At 43.2% G+C, this 27,081-nt stretch overlaps 1 protein-coding gene across 2 annotated transcripts; it reads left to right on the top strand.

Annotated features, from left to right (window-relative positions):
• The first annotated feature begins 141 nt into the window (after window positions 1–141).
• PDPR (pyruvate dehydrogenase phosphatase regulatory subunit) lies at window positions 142–27,081 on the top strand. Of its 2 annotated transcripts, none has more exons than XM_005526301.3 (18): window positions 142–406; window positions 798–1,094; window positions 3,379–3,512; window positions 4,490–4,571; window positions 4,663–4,826; window positions 5,741–5,862; window positions 6,685–6,802; window positions 8,168–8,317; window positions 11,287–11,479; window positions 13,202–13,326; window positions 14,978–15,133; window positions 15,236–15,369; window positions 15,753–15,901; window positions 17,181–17,293; window positions 17,643–17,737; window positions 18,355–18,444; window positions 18,716–18,898; window positions 19,764–27,081. In XM_005526301.3, the coding sequence occupies exons 2-18, from the start codon at window positions 868–870 to the stop codon at window positions 20,166–20,168; spliced, it is 2,640 nt and encodes an 879-aa protein (XP_005526358.1). In that variant the 5' UTR covers window positions 142–406; window positions 798–867; the 3' UTR covers window positions 20,169–27,081. The 2 variants fall into 2 exon arrangements, with proteins under 2 accessions (XP_005526358.1, XP_014110935.1); XM_014255460.2 differs by having other exon boundaries at window positions 795–1,094.

Raw genomic sequence — 27,081 nt, 5'->3', positions numbered from 1 at the left:
AAAGCGCGGAAGGTCAGCCCGGCCTCCCCCTGCTCCAGGTGAGCCGGCGCGGCCCCGCCGACCCCGGCCTCGCTCCGCGACCCCGACGTGCCCGCCGCCGGCACCGCTCCGGGCCCTCATTCCACTCCCGGCCGCCCCGCAGCGCGGGGTCGGGGGCGCCGGCGGGGGCGAGCAGGCCAAGGCGGAGGCCCCTCGCACCGGGGCTCCCTGACACCCCGCGCCCTGACACCCCCGTCCCTCAGGCTCCCGCCACGGACCGGAGGCTGCGGGAACCTCCGGTGCTGCTGCTGGTGGAGCTGCCGCAGCCAGGCCCCGGGCTAAAGCTTATGGTAAAGCTGTTCCCGGAGGGACCTCTCCAGTGCCCTGTGCCAGTTACTCTGACCACAGACTTCGTTTCCTTCTTCAGGTAAAGGCCTGACAGCGTTAATAATCAAGCTTATTTGTGCCCTATTAACTTCTGGCTTTAGAAAACATTCCAGAGCATGATCCTTGCCTGATGGCTGCTTCAGCTCTCCTTGTCACTAGTGTGAGAGCTTTTCCACATCTCTCTGGTTCTTTGCTCATTGTCAAGTTGCACTGTGTCACCAAATATGTAATCCTCTGTTCCTATTTCATGATCTGAGTTTAAATCTTAACGGCAAGGTTGTTGTTTCAGGAGTAACTGCCCTCCTGTTTGTTTGCTCATGCGCTTTCTCATGTCCAGTTAGACCGGGCACACCACGTGATGTTTCTTGCTGCCAACCTTATGTGTAATAAGATAAGTGGTAATGTGAGTCTCATCTTTTCCTTCCTAGAAGGAGTGGTACTGAGGTAACGCCTGAACACATCTAGGTGGTGCTTTAGGAAAAGTGACAAAAAGCTGCCAGAATGTTTCTCCGATTGCTGTCTGATATCCAGTGGCGGGCAGCTCACCCGAAGTGGAGGAGAATGACCAGCTCCCAGCGAAGTACCTCAACTACAGCAGAACCTCATCCACTTTCCCTGCCAGCACAGGCACAGGTTGTCATCTGTGGTGGTGGAATCATGGGCACCTCTGTGGCCTATCACCTTTCCAAGATGGGTTGGAAGGATATAGTCTTACTTGAGCAAGGCAGGTAAGGATTTCTGGTTAAAAACCCGACAAAACAAAACTTCTGTGTAGAACAATATCTGCTGTAATGTGTTATTTCTCTCTCTTTACCTGAACTAAAGTGAAAACCTGGAAATAATCTTTTCCCTGAGGGAAATAAGGTTATACTGAACATTAATAACGCTTAGCCCCTTCCCAAGCACAGGGCTTCTCTGGAAGGTGAAGAGTATCCCTTGTGTGATTGTGGTGGGGTAGCCATGGCTCAGGGTCAGACTCCCACGCAGACATGCCATTTCCCTCTGCAAGATAGAGAGAAGGTAAGCTGAAGAAACTTGTGGATCAGGATAAAGATTTGGAGATTGTACTGTCATGGGTAAAACTGACTTATCCTAAGGACAGTTAATTTAAAATAATAACTTTATTCCATGATAGGTGAAATAGATTCAGGTAGTGAGAAACAAAAAACAAACATTAAAATAACATGTTTTTTTCCCTCAACTTCACTCCTGCACTCCAGGGTTTTCTACCTCCCCACAGCGCCCTGAGAAACACGGGGGTGACACAGTGGGGTGTGTTCAGTACTGGGCTCCAGTGTGTGTCCTGCATGCACTGCAGTTCCCATCAGGAGAACTCTACTTTGGTGTGGGTTTTCCATGCACCACACAGTTCCTTTGGGAGATACCTAGCTGCTCTGCTGTAATCACAGGTGATCATGTAAAACAATGCAGCTAGCAAAGATGATGGACCATTTTAAGAGTACTAAAAATCCACATTACTCCTACAGCCCCTGTTGACCTCTCAGAGCAGGATGCCATGTGTGTCTAAAGCATTACACAGCCAGCAAAGCTTTAGAGATTGCAAGAGGTTATAAGCAGGCATCACTAAAACATCACCCTGTAAGCTGGTTAAATGCTCAGATTATCCAGTTTGTTGGAGGATTTAGTGCCTTTCTGTAGAATAGCCAAGGCTGTTACGGTTTTGCTGAGCAGAAATGCCCTCAGTGAGTTGGGTCAGCTCTCTGTAGCAGAGCACACAGTTGCTGTTGAAAGCTGTGCATCCCAGCATTTCCCCTGTTCTTTTAGACATCCATTTCTGAGGGGCATTCGTGATGCTTTTGTTAAGCAGTTTGGGGATCCTGGGCATAAGACCACTGAGACTTTAGGGTTTGAAAAGGTATTTATTGTAGCAGCTTCTAATGCCCTAAATAAGTGCTGGACTGTATATTTATAATCTACTTTAGAGCTTCCCACCTGATACTGCCTTCAGGTGTAATAAGTTGTGGTTCCTGGAGTTTGTGTGGCTGGGAAGCAGCAGGTTCTTTCTAGCTGCAAAGAAAATAAATTGGGTATTCTCATCTGAGACCTTGCAAGTGGGGTCCTTCTGAGCAAAGTGGGGTGCTGGGCTGCGTTTGGAAGGGAACGCCAATTTTGCTAGCTTGCAGTAGGGTACAAACAGCCCATTAAGGATCTGCAGTGAATTAGGATGCTGTGCAGTCTGTGCATGCTCAAGCATGAATGCATGAATCATGCATGCAGTAGCAGAAATGTCTTATGAGGAGCACAGCATGGCAAGACTGTGCTTTGGCTCTTTTGGTTGTCATTGAGTAGGGGTGTAGGAATAGTAAATATTCCTTACCCAACTGAATCTTATGTTGAATTCCTGAGAGAATAAAGACATGCTAGGCTGAAAGCAGTTGTGTCAAATGGAAAAATGCAGGATGGCTTTAGCAGCAGCAAAGCAAATTATTGTGGAAGCAGGCTGCAAGGGAGATGCTTACATCTAATTGCCTTATCTTCCCCTGTCCATGCTGCATGGAATTGTGTAGGTTTCTGTCTCTAGAGCAACCCTTCACCAAATAGCTCAATGGTAGAAGGGACAAGAAACATGTGCTTATCTATGGCAAGTGAGAGGGACTTGCTCATACTGTAATTGTCCAAGATGCAAGACTCAAAACCAGGATAGTTTTGATTTGAGGGGAAATCTGCTTTGGAGAAGAATCAGACATCTCATCTTAAGTGTAAGATTCATTTTTTTTTTTACAAAAAGTGTTTTATTTGAAAAATGTCAGTGTTTAGGACTTGTTGAAGAGAAATTGTCTTGGAATGCATTGTGTTTTTGAAAGTGAGCAAAAGGAAAAACATTCTAGAGGTTGTGTCATCCCTGCATCGTCCAACTTCAAGTGTTGCTCTGATGTGTTTGGGGAGAAGTTGCTGTGTGGTTTGTGCTGACAGTGGAGCTGCTGGAGCAGCCCAGTGTGGAGTGTGTACCTGGCAGCTGTATGAGGCCCTTCACTGTACCTTCTCCTGCAGGTTGGCTGCTGGCACCACTCGCTTCTGTGCTGGCATTGTGAGCACAGCCAGGCCCGTGTCTATAGAGCTGAAGATGGCACACTATTCAAACAAGCTCTATGAGCAGCTGGAGCAGGAGACAGGAGTGCAAACAGGTACTGAAAGTGTCATCATGGAGTCATCTCTGGGAAACTGAGTTGAAGTACGGACACTGAAATATGACTGTGCTTTTACAGTGTCTTAAGGCTTGAAAGTCCTGTTTAAAAACAATACATATGGACCTAGTCAGATGCAAAGGGATGTGACTAGTGTAATCAGAGGGGGGAGAAGAATATTGGATGGGCAAACTGAAGGCAGACTACCTGCAAATTGTGACAGTTTGCATGTTGTCTGTAACTTGCCAGACACAGGAATTGTCACAAGAACATGGAAAATATATTGCAGTGACTGGAGCAAGTTTGCCTGTTCTGTGCACTGATTCACACCTCAAAAATAATAGGTGGTTAACAGGAGCATTGAAGCATAGACAAAGCTGTGTCAGACTGTGTCTTACTGCACTCTAGCCCTGGAAATAACAAAAAAAGTTTATGTTGAAGTTCTCCCTCTCCTTCCAAAATGTTTGGGCATGTACCTGGTAGGAAGAACTTGGTCACTGAAAGTTTTCTTCTTGACAAGAGCTTGTGATGTATGTCAGACTCAATAGAGGTTAATAACTATGCCTGCAATTAAGATGAATACTAATTTAGTGCAGGTGTTGGAGTGGCATAATATATGCTTTTAGTTGTTGAAGTTTTATTCTTCTGAGTAGTCATTAGATCACTTTTTTGGCCAGTAACTTCTCTCTCTTTTAATAGCTATCATGTGTGAAATTCAGGTTTTTTTTTTTATAAACAGGAGCATATGAATTAGAAAGAGAACACAGTTAAAAATTAAATTGCTTTTTTGAGAGGTTCTCTCATGCACTTTTTAGTTACTAGCTCAAAAGTGTTTAAAGTTGTTTGAGGATGTGGGATTTCCAGGCTCCTGAATAGTGGAAGCAACAAGTCTGCAATTATATTAAAGCAGTGAGTCTGAGATGGAAAGGAACTCAAGATCCTGTCCAAATCTGACTTGACTTTGGTCATTGTCATAGGGTACATGAAGACAGGCTCTATTTCACTGGCTCAGACTCAGGACCGACTGATCTCTCTGAAGCGCATTGCTTCATCGCTGAAGTACGTATGAGCAGGAAATACAACTCGGCTTCAGTGTGCACCAGCTCTCCTGCAAGACAAATGACGTGGTGTTTCTTATGTTCTGTGGCAGTGTAATGGGAATACCATGTGAAATTATCAGCCCAAAGAAAGTGTTACAGCTCCACCCGCTGATCAACATCCATGACCTTGTGGGAGCCATGTATGTGCCAGAAGATGCACTTGTGTCATCTGCCAACGTGAGTCTGGCTCTGGCAACCGCTGCCTCACGGAATGGTAGGAGCTTTTTTTATCTATAGAGTGCTCTTCTGCATGATAGCTATGTTCTGCATCTCTTTTGATATTCTGAGCACTGAAGACTGAAATTCTGTTATTTCTGTGAAGTTTAGTTCTTTAAACCTGTTTATTTCTGAAAAAACAGGCTGAATTTTTTACATGCTGAATCTTTACAGGTTTCCTGGGATAGTTAATGAACCTGTTTGTTGTCCTTAGTGGTTACATATTTCTCTGAAAAAGCATACACTCTTTCCTTCCTAGAATTGACTCATAATTACACATCAAAATAGTTAATTACCTACAAATGAAAAGGGATGGCTGAGTCTTGTGGAATATTTAATTGAGCACATATGCTTTGGAAATGGGTTTGGAAGTGTACTAATAAATGCTGTTTGCCCAGCACTTTGGCAGATTTGGAGTGGTTTAAAAGTAGGGGGAAAGGTTAAATATGATAAGAGGAAATAAAGGTCATTAAGGATGAAAGTCCATCAGATTGAAAGAAGCTGCTTAGGAAGATACCTCTCTTAGTTTATTTTAGCCCAGCTTGGTTTTGTGTACTGCTTACTGATTTTTTTTCCACAAAATTACTTATTTCCCGTAAGAGAACCAGTTATGCCATCTGAAACTACAGATTTGTTGCATAAAGGAATGGTAATGGGAAGAAGTCCATAGCTGAGCCCAGATTGTCACATAAGAACAAAACCTGTAGCTCTTCACTGTCTAAGCCTGTACAAATTGCACGTGTGATGTTTTACAAATAATAGGGTTTTGCTTAAGAATTCCTGGGTCAAGAATAGAAATTTTGTCTCCAAGAGAAAATAAGCGTTTTGGCTGAGCATAAGGGTTTAAAGCTAACAGTTTGACACATTAGAAAGAGGACTCATGGCATATTGACTTTCTGATGTCCTCTCCAGGTGTCCAGATCCACGAGCGGACGAGTGTCAGTCATATCACAATCCAGAAGGGTCAAGTGACTGGAGTCGAGACTGACAGAGGGCGGATTCAATGCGAGTACTTTGTCAACTGTGCTGGCCAGGTTGAATTATTTGAATTTTTTTTTCTTGTTTGTTGCTTAAGAATATGTGCACTTCCCTCTGGTTCATTTTTTGTTTTCCTTTTGGGTTTTTAAATGGTTTGTGCTATGGCTTGCTTACTGCAGTAGATCAAGTCATGTTATTCATCAGCTTATCACAGTGGAAGTGTGAAGGAGGAGAAGCAGTGCTTGCCATTTGATGTGCACCAAAGGCTGGCTGTTCACCTGCTGAGCAGTACCTGCAGCTTGTTGGTACAGCTCTGTCCATGGTGTCTCTGTTGGGAGGTTCACCCTTCTGACAGGAAGAACTTTGCGCTGGCTGTTAGGGAGACAGCCCCTTCTCTCTCACTTCCCTCCCCAGAAATTTGTTTCCTTTTACTCCTTAGTGCCATGTCTTCTCTGCTAGAAAATATATCTGACAATTGCAGTTTCTCAGCTAGCAGCTGTCCTCCTTGTTAGTAAAGGGTCTTAGTACAGGCACCTAAATGCTGACTATTCTGCTTCTAGATGCTGAACCTAGTACTGATTTTGGTCTACAGATCTTATTTTGCTTTTGTTTTGTAAACTGGTACTTCTTAGTTTTGAATTGGTGCCCCACTTTTCTAGTTCTTGTGTTAGGGAACAGAAAAACAATCATTATCCAAAACAATTCAAATTCTAAGAAAAGAGAAAAAAATCATGTCTGTTTAATGTCTGGGGGTCTGAACCAAATCTTGGTCTTTTATGAAAGCAGAATCAGAGAGGTGATCTGTGCTTATGTTCTGCTCTTTTCCTGGAGCTGTTTTTTTTCTTTTCCATTCTGACATGCACTTTTTTTGATTTCAGTGGGCCTATGAGTTGGGCCACTCTGGGGAGGAACCAGTCCATATTCCACTCCATGCCTGTGAACACTTCTACCTCCTGACACATCCTTTTAAGGAGCCTCTGTCAAGCAGCTTACCGAGTAAGGATTCTTCAGCTCTTCTCACTTTTCTTGGTGAATTATACCTGCCTTTCCAAGGTGACCTATATTTTGTGACAAAAAGGCCAACCTCAGGTTATCGGTTCTCAGCTCATTTGGGATTGTGAAGTCCTTCTCTCTGATTTGCTTTGAATATCCTTTTTCAGTGGTAGAAAGAATATCTTTCTTTACTCTTGGGAAAGCAGAAAATTATCTTGAGAGTTCATCAGCTTAGCAGGAGAATGACCTTGACTCTAGCTTGAGTAGTAGTTATGTCTGAGTCTTGGATTGTTGTATTTCTGGGCTGGAGTGTGCTAGCCTTGGCACTGTTTTCCTTGCAGGCTGCTGGCCCCAAATGGCCCATCTATTCCTTTCTTCCAACTGAAGCTAAGGCTTTACAATGGCATTTACATGTCTATGAGCTGTAGGGGCAACCAAACACTTGAGGTAATTGCTCCTCCCCCATATTCTGGCTTTTGGATCTCTGTAAAAAAAAAAAAAAAGCCTTTGAGTTTGAAAACCGTGGTTGAGAAGTAGAAAGCTTTACTTAATTACTCTCAGTTGTTAGCAAGATTTTCTCTTCGAGTGAGTAATGTATACACTGTCCAGGGAATTGAGATCTCTGGACAGAGTCCAAGTGCTTAACTTTCATTTGACTAATTAGAGCCCCTGTGTGTGTGTGTGTGTATATATATGTATATATTCACATATATGTATTCTCAGCTTTTCTGTACATGGCAAAAATTGCTATGGAACATGTCAGGTGGAGTAACATAAATACTTCAAGTTGACGCACTACCAGTGGAAGGAGCAATCCAGTCCTGACTGCTTGTCCTCATCCCAGTGTTGTCCACCTTCCTTTTGCTGGTGGCCTGCAGTAAGCTGGATCTGTTACAAATTAACTGTTCTTAGAATAGGCAGAGAAAGAGGGGCAAGGCAGGACGTGTCTTAGTGGAAGGTCTGGTCTTGGGTGCAGTTTCAGTGGAACTGAAGCCAGCATAATAGCTTATAAGTGCCACAAGGATTCTGAATCCCTCTTGTGTCTTCTCGCTCCTGGGAACACTGTCCTGTTGGCTTGGGGCTCTTCAGGTTTAGTTCAGTTTACTGTACTGTCTAAAAGTTAACAAGTGTGGCTGTGGTGGGAGCTAATGGTTTAATCTAAACTGGCTCACCAGGGTGTCACATGAGAACCAGAATGGTGTGACAGCATGGGGTGGGGGACCTGAGACTGTCCCTTCTCATGTTGGGAGACTGCTGGCTTGGCCTGGCATGTCACTAGCCCCGCATTGTTGGTGTTTGTGGGACAACAGCCTGAGACAGATATCCTTTCTCTCAATTCCCTTCCTACCTCTTTTCTTCTCTCTGCAGCTATTGTTGACCCCGATGGCAGGATCTACATACGCAACTGGCAGGGTGGCATCCTCTCAGGAGGCTTTGAGAAAAACCCCAAACCGCTCTTCACAGAGGGACGAAACCAGCTGGAGATCCAGAACCTTCAAGAAGATTGGGATCATTTTGGTATGTTGGGGAAGAAGGTTCCCACGGTGAAACACGTGGCTTCAGCAGAAGGCAGAGTTCACAGCAGAGACAGCTGTCATTGATCTATGGGAAAGAAGAACATTCTCTCAAATTCACTCATCTCTTAATTTGTCAGTAATTTGCTGAAAAATCCTTTATCAAGGCTGCAGCACCTGAAGGGAACCTATAGGAGAGCTCGAGAGGGACTTTTGACAAGGAGTGCCAGAACAAGGGGGAGTGGTTTCCAAATGACAGAGGACAGAACTAGATATTAGGAAGAAATTCTTCCGTGTGAAAGTGATGAGGTACTGGCACAAGTTGCTCAGTGTTCAAGGTAAGGTTGGATGGGACTTGGAGCAACCTGGTCCAGCGGAAGATGTCCCTGCCCATGGCAGGGGGGGTTTGGAATGAAATGAGCTTTAAAGTCCCTTCCAACCTAAACCATTCCAGGATTCTGTGATGCCCGTGTAATGTTTAAAAACATCCACTAATCTTCACCATGTATTAACTTCCTCTAGAGCAGTAAGGTGCTGCATCAGCTTCCCAGCACTGCTCTTCCATTTCAGTTGGTTTTTGACTGTCAGTGCCACATGCTGCTCCTCTTGTGACGCAGTAGATCAACACTGTTGACCTGCCACATAGCTGTGGTATTTTGTTTCTGCAGCTCTCTTCAGCAGGGACTGACAAGTGCATTTCTATCAGTGACAGTTGCTTTGTGGACAGAAGTTGGTATTGTGGCTTCCCAGACTTTGTCCCACCATTGGCCATGGTGGTTCATTATATTCCAGCTGTTCCATCTTTCTCTTCCCATTTTATTTGATTCTGTTTTTATATTCCACTTGTGTTTTTACATGGAGGTTCTGTAGAAAAGAGCATAGCATGGTCTGTGAGTACCTTTCTTCCCCAACCACTCCTGCCTCTTTGATACCTGGTCATTTGGTGTGTGCCCTCTTATCTTCCAATTTGCCATATATTCAGGAATCCAGCTTTTCCTTGTGTCAGAGCTCTCTGCATCCCTTGTAAATGCACATGCCTCTGTGACTCTAGGCAAGTACGGAATTTCACTGATTTCTTTCTGCAGTCATAGTATGTTTTTCCAGCTGTGCTTCAGGTTAAATTGAATAATTTTACTTTGATTTCTGAGAGACACCATACTGATAATCTAAAAGTTTAAACTCCAGGGAATGGAGCCAGGATGGGGTGCTGTTTTGTGCTGGCATATGCTAAAGGTTTTTAGATCCCTATATGCCTACAGACTTGCTTTAAGATAGTGGCTTCAGTAATGAGTTGCTCAAGCTCTGCACCCACTTCATTTTTGGTTTTCATTTGGATAAAATGAAAAGGCACTGCTTGCTGGCACCCCCAAATTGCTTAAGCTTCTGAAGCAGCTGCATGCTATGTTCCAGCATTGCCCTTTTATCCGTTCAAATGCACTGAACAGTTGAGCAGAGTCAGAGCTTACTCAGGCAGTATTTGATCCTTTTCTAGGGCTACAGTTCCTGCGGTTTGAGCTCTTGTATTACTGCTTTGATCTTTGTCGTTGGAACACCTTTTGATTTTAAAATAGTCTGTGGAGTTGCTTAAATTGGTCTGGGTATGAGAACAAATCTAGCACTGATCTCTTTTTATCAATAAAAAAATAGCCTATAACACCAGGCTCTCACTCTGGAATTCTAGTGCTTGAGAGAGGGAAGAGAAAGAACAGGTCAGAAAGACTCTTTCTGTTTGTAACTTCTTAGGTAATGTGAAATCCGATTATTTTCCTTCTTGTGCATAAAGCTCAGGAGTGTTCTTAGGGCTGAATCTTGAGGGCTTTTATCTGGAATGCTAAGCAGAGGTGGCTTGGGCAAGAAAAGCCAAGTAGATATCTTACCCATTTATTAATGCTCTCAAATGTCAAACTGTGAAGAGTTGCTGAAGGACTTTTCCAGCATGACTGGGCAATGAAGCAGTGAGAAAATTCAGTGAGGATGAATGTGAAGTGACGCAAATGGATGGGGGTGTGTGGGGATGGGCTTGTTTTCATGATGTGACATGATGGGCTTTGAACAGACTTTGGGGTTGTATTAGTTCTGTTAGTTCTGTGAAGACGTCAGCACAGCAGCAGTCAAAGCAAAAGACAAGTTAGGAATTACTGGGAAAGGAGCAGAAAACACAGTTCATGATGCAACACTAAATCCTTGGTTTGCCAGATGCTAGTTCTTGTTCTAGGCTCCCTGTTTCCAGAAGGTATCATAAGACTGGAGAAGGCCTGGTGGAAGAGCAGCAAGAGACTGATCAAAGCTTGGAATAGTTTCTAAGAATGGAGTGACTCAGGAGGCTTGGGGAAAGGAGATGACAGAAGGGAAATAAACAGAGGTCTATAGAATCTGGAATGAGATGGGCTAGAAGGGGAACTCCTGACCATTATCTTGTCTAATGCTGGGAGACATAAAAAGAAATTGAGTGTGAGCTTTAAAGCAGAAGGCAGTGATTCCTCATACAACAAATTTTAACATATGGGACTCCTTGTCTGTGTCTGTTAGATTTTTTCATGAGTCTGGGAAGGACTGCTCTAGTACTTAAAAGACCAATTTAGGGGTTTCTAAATAGAGAAAATTTGCCAAATTTTTATGAAATCCTCTGAGCTGGTGGTAGGTGGAGGCTTGCAGAGTGCATGGGACAAGAGTCATACACATTTGCCTGTTTGTATTCCTCAGTGTGTATTTATTTGATGTCTGTTCCTGTTGTTTTCCCTAACAAAACTGAACAGTGCTCTTGCACTGTTGAAAGCAATACTGGGCTCTTGGTCTGGATCAATATGGGTGTTTTTATGCTGTGTGATCCATTTTGAGTAGTGTGATTCCAGCAAGTAAACCATTTCTGCTGTGACTGTATCAAAACACGGAAGCAGTTTCCACCTGAAGCAGCTGAAATGTGTTGAGGCTGAAGGCTATAACTTTTTGTCTCTTTATTTTCTTGGGTCCTAGGGCCACTTCTGAGTGCCCTCCTGCGCAGGATGCCAGGTTTGGAGGCTCTGCAGATCATGCAGTTGGTGAATTGCCCAGAATCCTTCACCCCAGACATGCGATGCATCATGGGAGAGTCGCCCACCGCACGGGGCTACTTCGTTCTGGCTGGCATGAACTCAGCTGGCGTCTCGTATGGTGGGGGAGCAGGCAAGTAAGTGGTCTCTCACTGTTGTGTGTAAGTAAGGCTTTAGCCAAGAGATCGCTCAGATGTTCCTTCTGTGTAGAATGTTCTGGTTGGTATTTGTCACCTCCTCTGGTCACCTCCCCTGACAACTCCTGAACTCCTCTTTCATTTCTGACTTGAGGAAGGAGAGGAGCAGTTGCTGTTTTCTGATTATGTTCTTCAGTGTGTATTTCAAAACTTTGTTGGATTCTCTTCCTGTACTGCACACCTCTCCTCTGGCATCACATCTCAGTGAGCAGCTGGAGATCAAGTAAGCTTTGTTAAAGCTATGTCAGAGGAGTGTTAGGAAAGGCTTCTTCACCCAGCGAGTGGTTGGGTACTGGAACAGGCTCCCCAGGGAAGTGATCACAGCATCAAGCCAATCAGAGTTAAAGAAGCGTTTGGACAATGCTCTCAGGCACCTGGTGTGATTCTTGGGGTTGTCCTGTCAAGGGCCTGGACTCAGTGATCCTTTTGTGTCCATTCCAATTCAGGATATTTTGTGATTCTATGCTTCTATAACTGGTATGTGTTTTTTTTAAACTACCGTGAAGAGATAAAAGCTTAGCAAAGCGTATATTCCCTCATCTCCTGTGCTTCATGATCCCCTTTAAAGTCTTTAGATCATTCAAGTTGACACAGCAGTTAATTCCTCTGAAAGCAGAGTGAATCTGTTGCTGATGAAACACCGTATATGTAGCGCCAGTGCTGATAGTAGTTTAAGACTGTCCCCTACAGTAAGATAGGGGTGTAATAATTTAAGGCATTTAAGTGTGATCTCAGCAGCACAGTTGCTGAATGATCATTTTTCCCTCCTATTGCCATTTAGTTTCAGTGACTGAGCGTTCCTTCTGCAACACAGCCTTCTTAAACTGCTCATTTTTCATGCTGGTGTTAGTATCTGCATTTGTCTTCACTAGTTTATGTCCATTGTCTAATAATTTAACTCACCAGAGAAACAACTTATGATTATTTTTTTGTTGTCACATGAAATACAGAGAATCTTTGCAGTAAGGTTCTCTTAAGAATCAAAATAATTTCTGAAAGTAAAAGCACTATTTGTCCATTCGTTGCTACAGCCCCCAAATAAACAGCTTTGCTTGCTAATGTAAGTTTTCATGATCAGTTTCAACCCCCTTTGTTTTGTTGTCTACTGGCTGTGAACAGAACCTTCAGCTGTGCTAAATTCTGAGTTGCCTGTGTCCATTAGCTCTGGAGAATGCCTTCTTCCTTCACTGCTGGAAGTGTAGCTAAACATAACTTGGCTGGCACCTTGTGCTAAATGAATTCTGTCACTGGTGATTTGTGACAGAGCCTACACCAGGCAATGAGAAATGAAAGCAGAAGCATCAAACTCCAACTGAAATGTATTTACACCTCCTTTTGTATCAGAACCCAAGGATTTGACACAGTGTCAGCCATGTTACCTGTCCAGGCTCTGGCTTCATTTAGCACATGTCCTGAACTTCCTGCTGCCCTGTATGCTTCATCCTAATGGGCAATTAGTGATCTGGAAATTTGGTGGATGCATTTTATAAAGGGAGACTTTTACAGATTCTGCTAGTGTTTAGAATACCATGTTACATGTCTTTTCTCTCCCTGTTGTAAGAAATTCTCATGTCCAAACTGCTTTCCTTCTGACTTCAAAGCTACATTCTATCCCTTAAAATGTTGGCCGATATCTCAGTCTGTCTTTATTTCTTCCATCAGGTACCTGGCAGAGTGGATAGTAAATGGGTATCCATCAGAAAATGTCTGGCCCTTGGATCTGAAACGTTTTGGAACCCTTCAGAGCAGTCGCACTTTCCTCCGTCACCGTGTGATGGAAGTCATGCGTAAGTGAGGTCTCTGCGTTCAGCTCTGGTCAGGCTGTTGAAGATTTTCCCCTTTGCTACACTGTCTCTTCTCTGCCATCACTCTGAGAAACATTTTCCTTCTTCCTGACCTCCTTCATGGCAACACAGCCACTTCCCAGAAGAATGGAGAGGATGAGGGCTTTTTTGTATGCCAGCATTCTTATTAACTTTTCTTAAAAAATGCTGTTGGTACCTTGCTCTCTGCTATTTCTGTGCTTTGCCTGTTAATAGGGAAATTTGTATGTATCTCTGTAGGACTCCAGCCTGAAAAAGCAATGCCAAGGTCTTAACTGGGAATGCTACACTGTCTCAAAGATTGTTATTCTTTGCACATCATTACAGTGTGGAAATACCTTCACTTCCAACTTACAGCTGGATGACCCAGTTATCTTGCATAATTCGGGAAGTCTTTGTAGACATAGTGCTTTCTCCTGTCAGAGTTTGCGATAAATACCTTGCAGAATAGATTAGAGATGCCATTTTTCTTGTCTAAAGCCATGCTTTGTTTCCTCCTGTTGTTTGAATATCTGTCACATTGTCTGAATATTGAGGATGGCTTCTTTTCAAGTTTGAAATAGAAGTACGAAGTGCTCCACAAGTTGCATAACAGGAACAATTACTTGAATACCAAGTCTAAACTAAAAACATATGTTTGGGTGAAAGCAGAGGAGCTGGGTAAACCTCTTAGCCCTGCTGTATCTGGGGAATAAAAACCTTATGCTGCTCTGACCTTCCCAAAAAAAAATCACTTTATACTCTGGGCATTATTCTGCAGTTGCTTTCCAGTACAAACCTCAGTTCTGATAGCTACAGAGTACCTCTAGATTTTACAGAGTGAACAATGTATCCCATTTTTGAAGTGTTATGTTCCCATTCTAATCTAGTCTTCCCTATACCCTCTCTTTCAGGAGTACCAATTTGAGATATTGCTGATAAATTCATTAAATTATTATCTATGAGGCAGAAATGATGAAAGTATTCAATAAGAAATATTTGGCTTATCTTCAATTTTAAGCAGTTTCTTACCTAGGTATAATCTTAACATTTATAAAGTAGTATTCAGGCATCCTTAAGTTATTACTCTCCACTGACAACTAAGAAAGATGCTCGATGTTTATTAGGGTAACTTGTTTTCTAAATAAAAATATTCTATACTAGCTGAACAGATACAGAAGCCATTTGGAAAAGCTTCAATGATTACAAAAGGCTGAGTTGCCAGTATTTAAGAAGGCAAATTAGATGGTCCCTGTAGCTATGGGCTGACTACCCCAGCATTAGTGTTGTCAAAATATCTGATATAGTGCACTGCTAGGGAAGAATCCTGCATAATTAATGCTAGCCAGCATGACATCATGAAAAATAGAGGTTTTGTTATCTTGCAGAATTGTCATGAGACCATAAATATCTATAAATATAAGTGTTCTGTGCAAATATTGTTACTCTGATTTGAAGAGCTATAAATGGCTCAAAGCAGATTTGTGGATTTTCAAAAACAGGAAGAGGAAGGTTGGAGCTGTTTCGAGGGAGTTTTATTAATGGTTCAGATATTAGTAAGTATTGATAATCTGGAAGAAAAGTTTAGATAAAGATAATCACTTTGCCTAATAAAGTATGTTTATGACCATTGCAGCCCTCATGTGTGATCTGAAAGTTCCCCGCTGGGACTTCCAGACTGGCAGGCAGCTGCGCACTTCACCACTGTACGACCGCCTGGATGCACAGGGAGCCAGGTGGATGGAGAAGCATGGATTTGAGAGAGTCAAGTATTTTGTCCCACCTGGGAATGGTATGATCATATTTTCCTCTGCCTAGTGCTTCCCGATTGGTCTATGTAAGGTCTTAACTCATCCAGTTTATGAATTTTTCCTTCAATTTTTCTTTGTATTAGATCTGCTGGATTTGGATCACAGCAAAACCTTTTACAAACCAGACTGGTTTGATATTGTGGGTTCCGAAGTCAAGTGCTGTAAGGAAGCAGTTTGTGTTATTGACATGTCATCTTTTACCAAGTTCGAAATAAGTGTAAGTACCTAGGAAGGGACTACCTGTAAAGGTGACCTTTAGTTTATTATTGCCTGCTTTTGCAAAAGGATGTGTCCTGTTGAGGATAGATAGAGGAAGTCATACTGTATGGCTAAATTCAGGTTGTACCACAGTATTTAGCACAGATTGGGTTTTGTCTGGCAAGGGCCCAGTTTATAGAAATAGCAGCTTAGTCTATACATAGAATTTGACCTCCGGCACTGTGCCACTGTTGTACCCTGTTATGCTCGAGACGTCAGTGTCACAATTGTCACAAATTGAAATAATTTAGGCCAGGACATTGATGCGATCTTAAGCTGCCCCAGTGGATTTGTTTTGCTCAGGCAGCTTGTCTGACTTTCTCTTCCTTTTGATTCATGTAGTCCACCGGAGACCAGGCCCTGGAGAGTCTGCAGTATCTCTTCTCAAATGACCTGGATGTGCCAGTTGGGCATGTCGTGCATACAGGAATGCTTAATGAGAAAGGAGGGTATGAGAACGACTGCAGCATAGCCCGGCTCAGCAAGCGCAGGTGGGTGTGCATACAGCATCTTTAGCCATCACCCTTTGGGTGTTTGAGCCTTTAAGGACTTCTTCATGAAGATCTTAAACTTTCATCACCACCCTGAACTAAAAAGTCTCAGTTCTCCACTAGTATTCCAAATTCAGTAACTTAAGTGAAAGGGAGCTTCTGAACTTACAAACATTGGGGAAAATAAGCCTTTTTCTGGGATTACAGATGAACATAGATTTCCTCAGAATGCTAGACCTTCAGATGTTTAATTTCTTAACTGAGATACAAATTGGTTTTAGTGGTCACTGGATTTGTTAATTTAGGTAACCATTTAAAGTGCAAACTGACCAATGTCCTTACTGGAATTCCACATTGAAAATACTTTTTGATTATTTCAATTTTCATTGCAGTACATGTACTCTAATTCTCCGTTCTGCAGTCTTTTATCATTCTCTTTGTACTCCTCATGCAAATGGACACAATCACAGGATTTTACCCTTAGACTCACCAGTTTGGGCTCTCTTTGGCATCTGATAGAAAGCTTTCTCGTTTTTAAGAACTTCATGGCCATGTCCCAGCTGCGCATTGGATTTATTTTTCTGGATGGTTTTCTATGTGTGTTTTCTTTGTATTGGTGTGAAAGCATTTTGTTGCTTCTCTTTCAATTAGAAACAGCTTTTCTTTCTCTTCCACTTCCATCTGCATTCATGTATTGCTTGAAAGTATTGTTCTTCTCTGTGTGAAACCAGTAGCTTCCCTCCTTGCCTAGTGATTTCTACAGATGTTTATGTACTTTAACTCACAGTTTGTATCAGACACACACACAAGCAGCTCATTTTCCCATATCAAGTGGAGTTCTGTTTTTGGAAACTGTTGATAATAACCACCATTGTGTGTGAAAAGACTTCTGCTAAAACAAGAAATTGCTGTGTGAACCATCTCTACTCTGACTGTCAGAGTAGAGAGAATCACTGATGGTGAAGAGCTGCAAGTCCCTTCTGCAAACTGGTTGTGACCTTTGAGACTCTGTCAAGTTTCTGCAGAACTGCCTGTGTTCCGCATCTAGTCACTTCTTGTCGCCAGACTACTGATAGTGCTTGAAGTGAGGGATTTATCTTCATGACAGATGTGATGGCATTGATCCAAAGACTTTAGCTGTGGTTTTCACAAACCAGATTGTTTTGGTCTCCTGTTAGCTTGGAAACTGCTGAATGACTCAAGCAGTTGATGAATGAAGAATGAACTGATTCACTTTGTGGTTGTTCTTTCATTGTTTGGTTTGATTTGTCTGTTCCAGCTTCTTCATGATTTCCCCCACTGACCAGCAAGTTCATTGCTGGGCCTGGCTGAAGAACCACCTGCCCGATGACAGCAACCTGATGATGGAGGATGTGACCTGGAAGTACACAGGTAAGAAACCACTGAAAGCAGACCTTCTCAGACAGCTCAAAATCACAAATGATGTCTCGTGCTGCATGCCAGTTAATTGTTTAAAGTGCCTGGAATTGTGATTTAGTCTCCTTTCCAAACATCCAGATGAAAACAGCAGTTCAGAGACTTTTTTTTCTGTCAAGCCATGAGCTAGAAGGTGGCATTATTTTACTGTGGATGGCCAGGAGAGTTTAATGAATGTCTCCCCTGTCCTTAAATGTGAACACACCTATTAGTTCAATAAAATTTCAAAAACTGGAGCAGCACATTAGACACCAGGCAAGACTTCTACAGTCTCATCCTAATGCTGTTTTGTTCCCCTCTCTAGCTCTCAATCTGATTGGCCCCCGTGCTGTGGATGTCTTGTCAGAGTTGTCCTATGCCCCAATGACTGCAGAACACTTCCCCTCTCTCTTTTGCAAGGTGAGTGACTTCTGTCCTCACTCTGCTAGGTTTTTCAAAGCATGTATGAAAGGAGAAGAAAAATGTTTTGGATAACTGAGAGAAGAATTAAGATTTACAGGAAGGTTTACTGCAGTTACTGAGCTAGGCTGGTAAAGAACTCACTCGGCTCACTTGTCTTTGGGTTGTGTTTGCTAAATATATAGGTGAACAAGCATTTGTTTTCAGTATTCCTCTCACTTGTAGACTTGTCACCATTTGTTATCTTGACATGTTTCATATAATCAATTATGAAGCTGTCAGAGGGGCAGCTGGGATCGGGGACTCTGACATCATTGTCTCCTGTCAGCCTGTTGAAAGGCTGAGCAGATAGTTGCTATTCAACTTCTGTCTTGTATCTAGAATACAACCTGTGTCCTGACCCAATTCTAGGGCTTACTGCCAAGTGTCAAGAAATGATTAACAAGTTTGGATAATGTGACATCACTATTTGAATTTTAATTTAAAAATTTAAATTTGTTGCAAGTATGTGCCGGTGGCAAAGGGGAGAGGGCTGGGCAGTGCAGATGTGTTGTGCTTCTTCTGGATCTCTGTGCTGTGCTCCGATTTGGATGATTTCACCCCCTCTGATTCTGCAGGAGATGAGCGTGGGCTATGCTAATGGCATCCGTGTGATGAGTATCACTCACACAGGAGAACCTGGCTTCGTGCTTTATATCCCCATAGAGGTAAGAGTGCACTGTAGCCTGAGCTAATTAAAGCACTTGCTTGCATGCATAAATCGGAAACATTTTCCAAGTTGACTCCAGGTGATGAGATGTCTGATTTGCACCACGGGAAAGCTTCCTACAGGCACCGGGGGAGTTTTCCTGCTTAATATTGCATTCCAGTGGGGCAGAACTCTTCTGCTTCAGTGGCAGGGGACAGTGACATTCCTGGTGGTGTCAGATGCTGCTGCACTCTCCTGGTGCCATTTTGTGTTTCACCCTTCCACTGCAGTATGCCCTTCACGTGTACAACGAGGTGATGAACATGGGACAGAAGTACGGAATTCGGAATGCCGGTTATTACGCGCTCCGCAGCCTGCGCATTGAGAAGTTCTTTGCATTCTGGGGCCAGGATCTGGATGCTTTTACTACTCCTATGGAGTGTGGACGCGAGTTCCAGGTCAAGCTGGATAAGGTACACCACCTTCTGCACTGGGGTTGGTGGGAGAGCAAAACTGGACTGAAAGGCTGCCAGCCAAGCAGGTGGATGTGTATTTTTGGAGCTGTGTGCAGTAGCTGTAACATACATTCTTGTACTTCAGAAGGCTGCTAGAAATACAAAAATGCTCTGTCTTCCTCCTTCCTGGGCAGCATTCCCAGTGACCTGTGCCTGGTGCTGCTTATGTGCGCAGTGCCCAGTGTGGCAGAAGTGTTCTGTACCTTACAGATGATCAGAATTCTTGCTTCTCCAAGCAGTTTTCCTAATCCGATGAAGCAAAAGTCATCCTGTGCACCAAGTGATGTTTAATGATGTTAAATGTGAGGCTAGGTACCAATAACAGGTGTTCTTTATTTTTAATAAAACAGAAGAGTTTGTAGAACAGTGTAGAGTTATAGCATGCTTTTTTGGTAGCAGATGCTGTTGCTATCACTGTCATGTTTTCTTTCTTCCATCTTTCTGTGAGCCAAAACAAATGCTTGTATCAATTCAAGAAAATAATGTAGTGACTAAGGATACAAATTTCATATTAGTTTTAGTTTCCCTCTGGTTTGTAAAGAAAGGTAGACTTCTGGAGCAAGAAAAATGGCAAGAACTGGAATTGAGCCATGATTTTTTAAAGACCAACTTCAGAAACATTTCTGTGTCTTTTAACATCTGGAGCAGCAAACATGACAGAAAAGCTGTCTGAGCTGGGTTTCTTATGTACAGAGGCAGCCCATTTTGATAGGGCACAAGTTCCAAGTGTAAAGTGCCCTTGTTTGCAACCTGGTCTGCAGCAGCTCAGCAGCTGCCAAGGTTCGTGTCCCTCACATCAGCTGATGCTCCCTTTTCCCCACAGGGAATACAGTTTCTTGGCCAGGAAGCACTGTGGGAACAGAAGCAGAACGGGGTGTACAAGCGCTTTACCATGTTCATTCTTGAGGACCATGACACGGATATGGACCTCTGGCCCTGGTGGGGGGAGCCCATTTTCCGCAACGGCCGCTACGTGGGCAAGACCACCAGCAGTGCCTACAGCTACACCCTGGAGCGCCACGTCTGCCTCGGCTTCGTGCACCACTTTGATGAGAAGACGGGAGAAGAGCTGGTGGTGACAACTGACTTCATCAACCAGGGAGAGTACGAGATCGACATTGCCGGGCAGCGCTTCCAGGCCAAAGCCAAGCTCTATCCCTTCAGCTCCCTCTTCACACAACGGCGCCGCAAGGATGAGGTGGAACTGAGTGGCTACCAGAGGGAGTAGTGGCTGAGTAGACTAGACCCGCCCCTTGTCCCAAGCTGGAGTCTTCTCCCACCATCTTTCAGCCCTTTCTTCTCACCTCATATATTTTTTTTCTTTTCCTTTCTTGTCTTGCAACTTTTAAACTTTTTCCAGTGTGTTACATTTTGTATATTTTAAAACTTTAATTTTCAAGCCTTCCCAACCCTGTCTGTCTCCCTCCTTCAACCTTTGCCAGGCTTCCCTGTGCCCCAGTGGATGAAGCACAGTGCTGAACATGCAGGGATGCCTGTGTAGGAGTGAACCCCACCAAAGGCCTTGGCCTTCTAGAGATGGGAAGGGTCAGGATGAACCCCTGAAAACTGTGCCCTTCTTCTCTTCTCTCCAGCAGCAGGCATGGGACAGCAGGTGTTTGCTGCCTGTGGTTCAGATGATGGCTGTCCTCACCCTGCTTTCCACATACCATGTTGTAGAGGGGTTGGTGTGTTGATGCACACAGCAATAGGATGATCAGCTACCTCACTGGCATGAGACAAAGCATTGTGTGAGCACAGCCTAGAGACAGGTTTTGGTGTTGTCCAGCCTGTCACTGCCCTCCTTTGTCCACCATTTTGGTTTTTTCCCTAGCAGGGAGTAGATTTAACATCAGAGTATTGAGATGAAAGTAGCATTGCTGTGTGCGTTGTTGGTGGGATTGGATTTTTTGTGTGGGTCACTGAAACTAAATGGCCTTCTATAAATATAGTCAAAGATCAACATGTGCATTTCACTTCTATAAAGGAATGTTGTTTTCTCTCTTTTTATTAGCAAGAGTACTGATTTCTAACAAGGATGGTTGTTAGTGTTTAATGTTAAATAGCAGTGTTGACATGCTGCTTCTGTTTAAGCTGCACAATATACAGTCTCTTTGGGGATTGTCTTTCACTTTGTTTATGTTACTTGGTCAAACTCATCTGGCAAGGTTCATGGAGAACTTGTGTTGGTTTGGGGAACTTGAGCAGCAGGAAGGGATATTATCTTAGCTGGTTATTTTGAAATTACAGGAAAAGACAGCATTTACCTCACCTGTAGTGCAAGAAAACACTGGGTTTTCTACTGGTGGTGAGAAGCTGTCTCAGCAGCTGGACTCAGAAGAATTTGTCTTCTGTTTTCTTCCTCAAATCTGTTGCACTTCTTTGACTGTCATTAGTACCTCAGCTGAAGGGGTTGAATAAGGGAGTGAAGGGAGCATGGTAGTGGGATTATGAATTGCTTTTCTTCAGCATTGCTCTTTGCATCTGGCTTCTCATACAGATGCTCCAGATGGTGCAGCTGGAAATTTGCCCCTTCTTCAGGTGTCAAAATGTGCCAGTTCAATCAGTGATGGTAAATGGTAAAGAAATGGGGAATGCTGAATTGCCTTGTGCACATTTGCATCATCTTTTTCTTCATGTTTTGAGCACAATCAAAAATCAAGACTTCTTTTCATTTACTTGAAAAATCTGTTAAATGTTTTCCCTGCCTCTGATACCACATACTTCTCATGGTCTTTCTGCTTCAGCGTCTGTTTTGGACTTCAAACACACTGATTGCACTGATGTCTGCCCCGTTAGCTGTGGTGAACACTTTCTCTATGGTCTAGAACTAATTTTGGGCACTTTATTTTCCAGTTAAATGGTGAGCATCAGTAATGTAAATATGAGCTCAAAACCTTCCCTGGTTCTTGTTTTAAGTTTGCTTTCTGCTGCTTTAGTTGTTTTAAGCTGTGCCTTCAGCTGGGTCTGTGTCTGCCAGTTCAGGAAACTGTAAGGGAATTAAGGATTTAAGCATGTGGTATAGTAGGTTGAATGTAGATGTCACTTCTCTGAGCATGCGTTCCTTTGTCTGTGGCAAGTTGCACTGAAGTGTGTGGCTTCTTCCAGGATTTCAAACCTAGTTCTAAATTGACATGCAAAATTTTCCAGTTTCTGAAAAGGAGTGACCACACTGGGGCAGCTTTTTGGGATCTCACAGCCCAGAGTACTCTCTGCAGCTGCTGTAGGCGAGATTCCGCCTGCTTATCATTTCTTCCAAATTCCCCTATTATTGCTCTCTGAACTGAAATTTTGCCTGGTGTGTTAGAATTAATTGCTTAAATGAAAGGTTCATAAAGCATCTAATAGCAGTTTAAACTCTATAATTACTTTTTGCATATCTTTTCTGCTTAGAGAGCTACCACAATCCCATTGTTCCCATGCTGAACATGTGTACCAGGGAGGACCTTGGTCCTTCTCCGTTGGTTTTATGGGACACTGCTTCGCCTTCCTTACCCATGGAAACAGGCATTCAACTAAAGAACAAGTTTTGTGTGTGATATTTAGGATGTGGAGTAGCCCTTCTGCTTAGGGTTTATTGATCATTTGTTGTGGCTGAGTACAACATGATACTCCTTCAGGAGAAGGCAAAGTATAGGGCCAAGGTGAGCTGAAATTTGTATTGAAACTGCTGAAGAGAGATTTTAGCTCAAGCTGTTCAGTTCTCTGCAGAGTTAGAACTAATTAAGACCAAACTGGAAAGCTAGCAGCATGCTGTCCTTTACCAACCACTTGTTCGCACCACATTATGTTCCTCCATGTGATTATTTTTCCTTTTCCCTAATTTATAGGTGCCTGCTAGTTCCTCAGGCAACTTTTCATACACGGGTGTCTTTTCCCCAGCAGTTCTGACAGTAAATTGTGTTTTATGAGCTACTTTTGTCATTATGTCTGCTAAGGTTTATTTAATGTCTGAAAGGTTTATTTTATGTCTAGATCTATTGACTTTTCCATACCAAAAATAGAGAGTGGAAATAGTTTTCCACCATGATGGTAGATATAGCAACACTTCTGTAACGCTGTGTTTGCTGTTTGAGACTTGGGTGGTTTGGTAATTGTCAGTCTTGCAGCTCATTAACGCCTACTCCAACCTTCCCTGCTATGAATTCTGTTCTTGTTTTATATCAGAACCTGAGAGGTCTTTAACTGCTGTTCAGGCTTAGTCAATATAATTTCTGGTGTAGCTATTTTGAAACTTACAATGTAAAGAATAGTTTGCCTTTACCAACTTGAACACCCATCAAGAAGACAATTGGATCACGTTTTAAAATAGTGATACTGAGTCGGAGGAAGATCCTTCTAGTGTAGTGTTTTCATCTCGAGGTATTAAAGAGTGATGTAAGACTCTAATCCCTTTATCTGATGATTAAAGTAGAGTGCCTAAAAAAGAACAACTAAATCTGTTGAAGAGTTATTACCTTTAGTACACCTTCAAATTAGAAAATTAAAAATCAGATCTCAGAAGCTGCTGTAGCATAGTCTTAACATCTAAGATGGTAAATAACAGGGGCTGTATAATTCTACATCCTGATTCTCATCATTAAAACTACCTTAAAATGCTTTTTGCTAAAAAAGGTGGCTTGTTCTCATTCTGCACAGTAAGACTATGAACCTTGGATTGGGAGACACAAAAATAGCATCCCTCTCCGTGGCAGTAGAAGGGGAGATGGCCTCATTCTGTGCTGAAGCAGCAGCTGCAGGTCTGCTCTTTGCACCTTTGTGTATCAGTCACAGGGTTGCTACCAGTTCTCTGAGTCTTGCTCCAGAATGGGAACAGCACTGTAGATTCTGTACATACAGGCATCTTTGGAGGGAAGGTAGCCAATGAATCCATCTAAATGTGCATCCATGGGAAGGGCTGGCTTGCCCAAGTGTCATGTGGAGTCAGGGGAACTTATGGAAGACATAGCACTTCCTTCCATTAAATTATTTTTACAGAGATATTATGTTGTCTTAACCTTGCTGTGTCCTTTCCTAAGTTCTCATGTTTTGTTAGTCCTTGAGTGAGTACTGCAAGGCTTGAGTAAAACTGGTGCTAGAAAAGCAGGAGTATATTGTTCATATTTAATGATATGAGGATAAAATTAACAGTCTAGTTCTAGAATTATGTTTTCTGTTTCAGGAGAATGTGTTACAGTCATTGTCACATCCATCTTTGCCAGACTTAAGTTTCTGTTTGCTTTTTCCAGTATCTAGATTTGACAGGCCTTATTGGACAGTTTCTTATTTTGTGGCAAGGAAGGGAGGTTGTGTGACACTTCCGCTGCATCTCCACATCTTGGTGTAAGCTTGGATTCCTCTTCTCTACTGTTGCATTTGAGTTGTCATTGATCATGTTGCTCTTACTGTAACACCTCCAAATTCTGCTGCTGTAGAATTTCTCATGCACAAGGTTCTTCTCTTCCTTCTACCTGATGCTTTGTCATCAGTGCCAGGTTTGCTGTAGATCTCTGTTGTCTCTGCATCAACTTAAGTTATTCACCTTTTAGATGGTGCTGATACCAACATCAGAACTCCAGGCAGGTTTGTGGCTGCTGTAAGTCCCATCACTTAATCCTCCCTTTCCTTGTGCCAGGATTTTCCCATTATCCTTAACACTTCTTTAGTCTCCTTCCTCAGATGTCTGAGTGCATTAGTTCCTTTTGCCATCAGAGAGTGAGGCATGGCAAAATAAAAACTGGTGAAGGGATGTGAGTTGCTGAGCTGAGGTGGAAGGAGAGGTGCAGTGAAGGTTTGATCCTTTGCTTATTACTTAACTCTTTAAGCCCAGCCTTGGAGAGATGATCATCTTCGATTCCCAGCTCAGGGAGCATCTTCCTCTGCAGCCTTGATGTTGGACAGGTGAGAGCCATGGCTCTAGGCAGAGTTGGGACAGCATTAGCACTTCTTTTCCAGCACACGTTTGCTCCTCTCATTGGGATGAAGGAAATGGTTCCACACGGGGGAAGTGGGGACTGTGTGCACTTGATTGTCTGAAACACTTTTGTCTCCCTGGCACAATCTTGTAGCTGTAAAGGTACAGCACTGACATCACCATCCTCATCCTACCAGCACATTTGAACCAGAATGGTGACATTTTGGGAAGAGATCTGTAAAAATGAGGTAGTTCCTGTGTCAGGGGAGTGGGGGAGTTGCTTGCAAGGGCAGAAGTAATTTTTATTTAAAACATAACTCTTGGCTGCTGATAATGGTGAGCAAAATGTTCACAATCTTCATTGAGTTTATTATAATACTGGGTCAAAATAATTTCTGCCTATTTTAGGATGTTTTCCTGTTTTAAACTAACTCTTCCTTAATTTGTTGTTTGGATTAATATAAAAAAAAAAAGGCATTCAGTCATGGAACAAAACTTGGGAAGGGCAGAGGTTGATGTCCATTTATGACTTCAAGTTGTCACTAAAAAGCGTTTGAAAATTTTCTTTGCACTTTAAACTTTCCTTAAGTATTATGGCTGTAGCAGTGTGCTTATAGCCCTTGGCATGAGTAGTCCTTGCATTTGAGAGAGGAAAAAAAGACAGAATATTTATAAATGCCTTAAAGCTTTAGGTGAGGTGTTCGGGCTGGCTGTGCCTGCCATTTGATTTCCTTCCTGGAAAGCTTTGTGCTGTGCACCCAGAGATGGTAATTTTGAGCAAGCACTGGGGGATGGTGGAAGCTGCTGTTGCAGTATGAGCCTGGAATTTGTATGGAGCTGGGAGCCCTTGTGCCTGTCCAGCTGCTGGGCTGACACTTTCCTGTTTGTTTCCCCCTCCCAAAATGGATTTATTCACTTTCTCCTTGTGGTGTAGTGGTTTTTTTCTTTCTCTAAAGAAGCCTGGGCTGGTGTAGATTACTCTGTGGGTGTCCCATTGCATTAAAGGAAACAGAATTCTCTGCCTGAGCACTTCCCTGCTGTACCAGCTGACATTTGCAGGCAGGAGTCATGAGAAGCGGGAGGGGAGGGGATCTGCTACTGCCTGGCATGTTTGCTGTGATGGCTCTGAGATTTCTCATCTCCCATTTGTCTCAAAGCTGGGCTGGGTTACTGATGTCAGGTTGGCTTCTGGATTACAGCACAAACCAGAGCTGCTTTGCAAGTGTGGCATGCTGGGCTGATGTTCTGTTAGAGATTCCACCTGCTTGGAATAAGGAATCCCAACAGAGAGTATTACGTTATAAAAGAAGAAGTTATAATGAGTACGTTATAATGAGGAAAGTGTTCACATTAATGTTTACTGATTTAATACTGGTAACAGTTGATCTTCCCACACAGATCCTTGACACCTGCTACAAGCAGAGCACATACTTGGGAGTTGTCAGCCATCCTAGGTAGGACCTGATCCACTTTGTGTGCACGAAGAAGAATCTGTGCCGTTGCCTTTCACCATGGCACTTCTGAGATTTTTTCCATGCTAAAATTCCCTCCTTTTCCCATAGTGGGACATTATAACCACAGGCAGATTAATATCTCTGAAGTCCTTGACTGGTTCTCCTGCATCTCCTGGTCAGGCTTGCAGCAGGATACTCATCCAAATCCCCCTTCATGCTTTTGTCTCCTGAGACCAGATTTTAAAAGGGCTGGGAAGATTTCTGATGCGTGCTGCTGCCTGAATTTTAAGAACAGAAGTTTGAACCTGTGAAAACACTTTTCTAGTGCCTTATGCTTATGAATGTTGTGCAGTGGATGTAGCTGAGGTGGGACAGAGCAAGGAGCAATGTCAGCAACATGGCTCCCCATCCACTATGGCCATTTCCCTCTGCCCTCGCAGGGCCCTGGCAAGCAGGTGCCAGCAGGCTGTCTCCAGCAGCACAGCTTCTTCAATCCCTTTGCCATGTGGGGTCAGAGAAAGCCTGTGCCAGGTACTCTTCCATTGAGGGGAACAGTGGTCTCACCTCTGCTGAGTTTGGATTTGGAGCAGTTTACGAGCGACAAAGCTGCTCTGATAGCCAGACCCCATGGCAGAGGATGGTGGTTCCCAAGCGCACAAGTCAGGGTGAGTTTGCTGCTCTCCACTGAGGCCATGTTGTCATGGATGCTGTATTTATATCATGCTTGATTTCATTTCATATTTTGGTTGGCTTAAATGTTGCTAGGTTTGTATATTAATAAAGAGGCATTTTAACTA

Source organism: Pseudopodoces humilis, chromosome 14 (assembly GCF_049639895.1).
Source record: "Pseudopodoces humilis isolate 2021_Gansu_Grassland_sample_001 chromosome 14, ASM4963989v1, whole genome shotgun sequence".
Lineage (NCBI taxonomy): Eukaryota > Metazoa > Chordata > Aves > Passeriformes > Paridae > Pseudopodoces > Pseudopodoces humilis.
The sequence above is the reverse complement of the archived record's forward strand: the minus strand, read 5'-3'. Positions and strand labels throughout refer to the sequence as shown.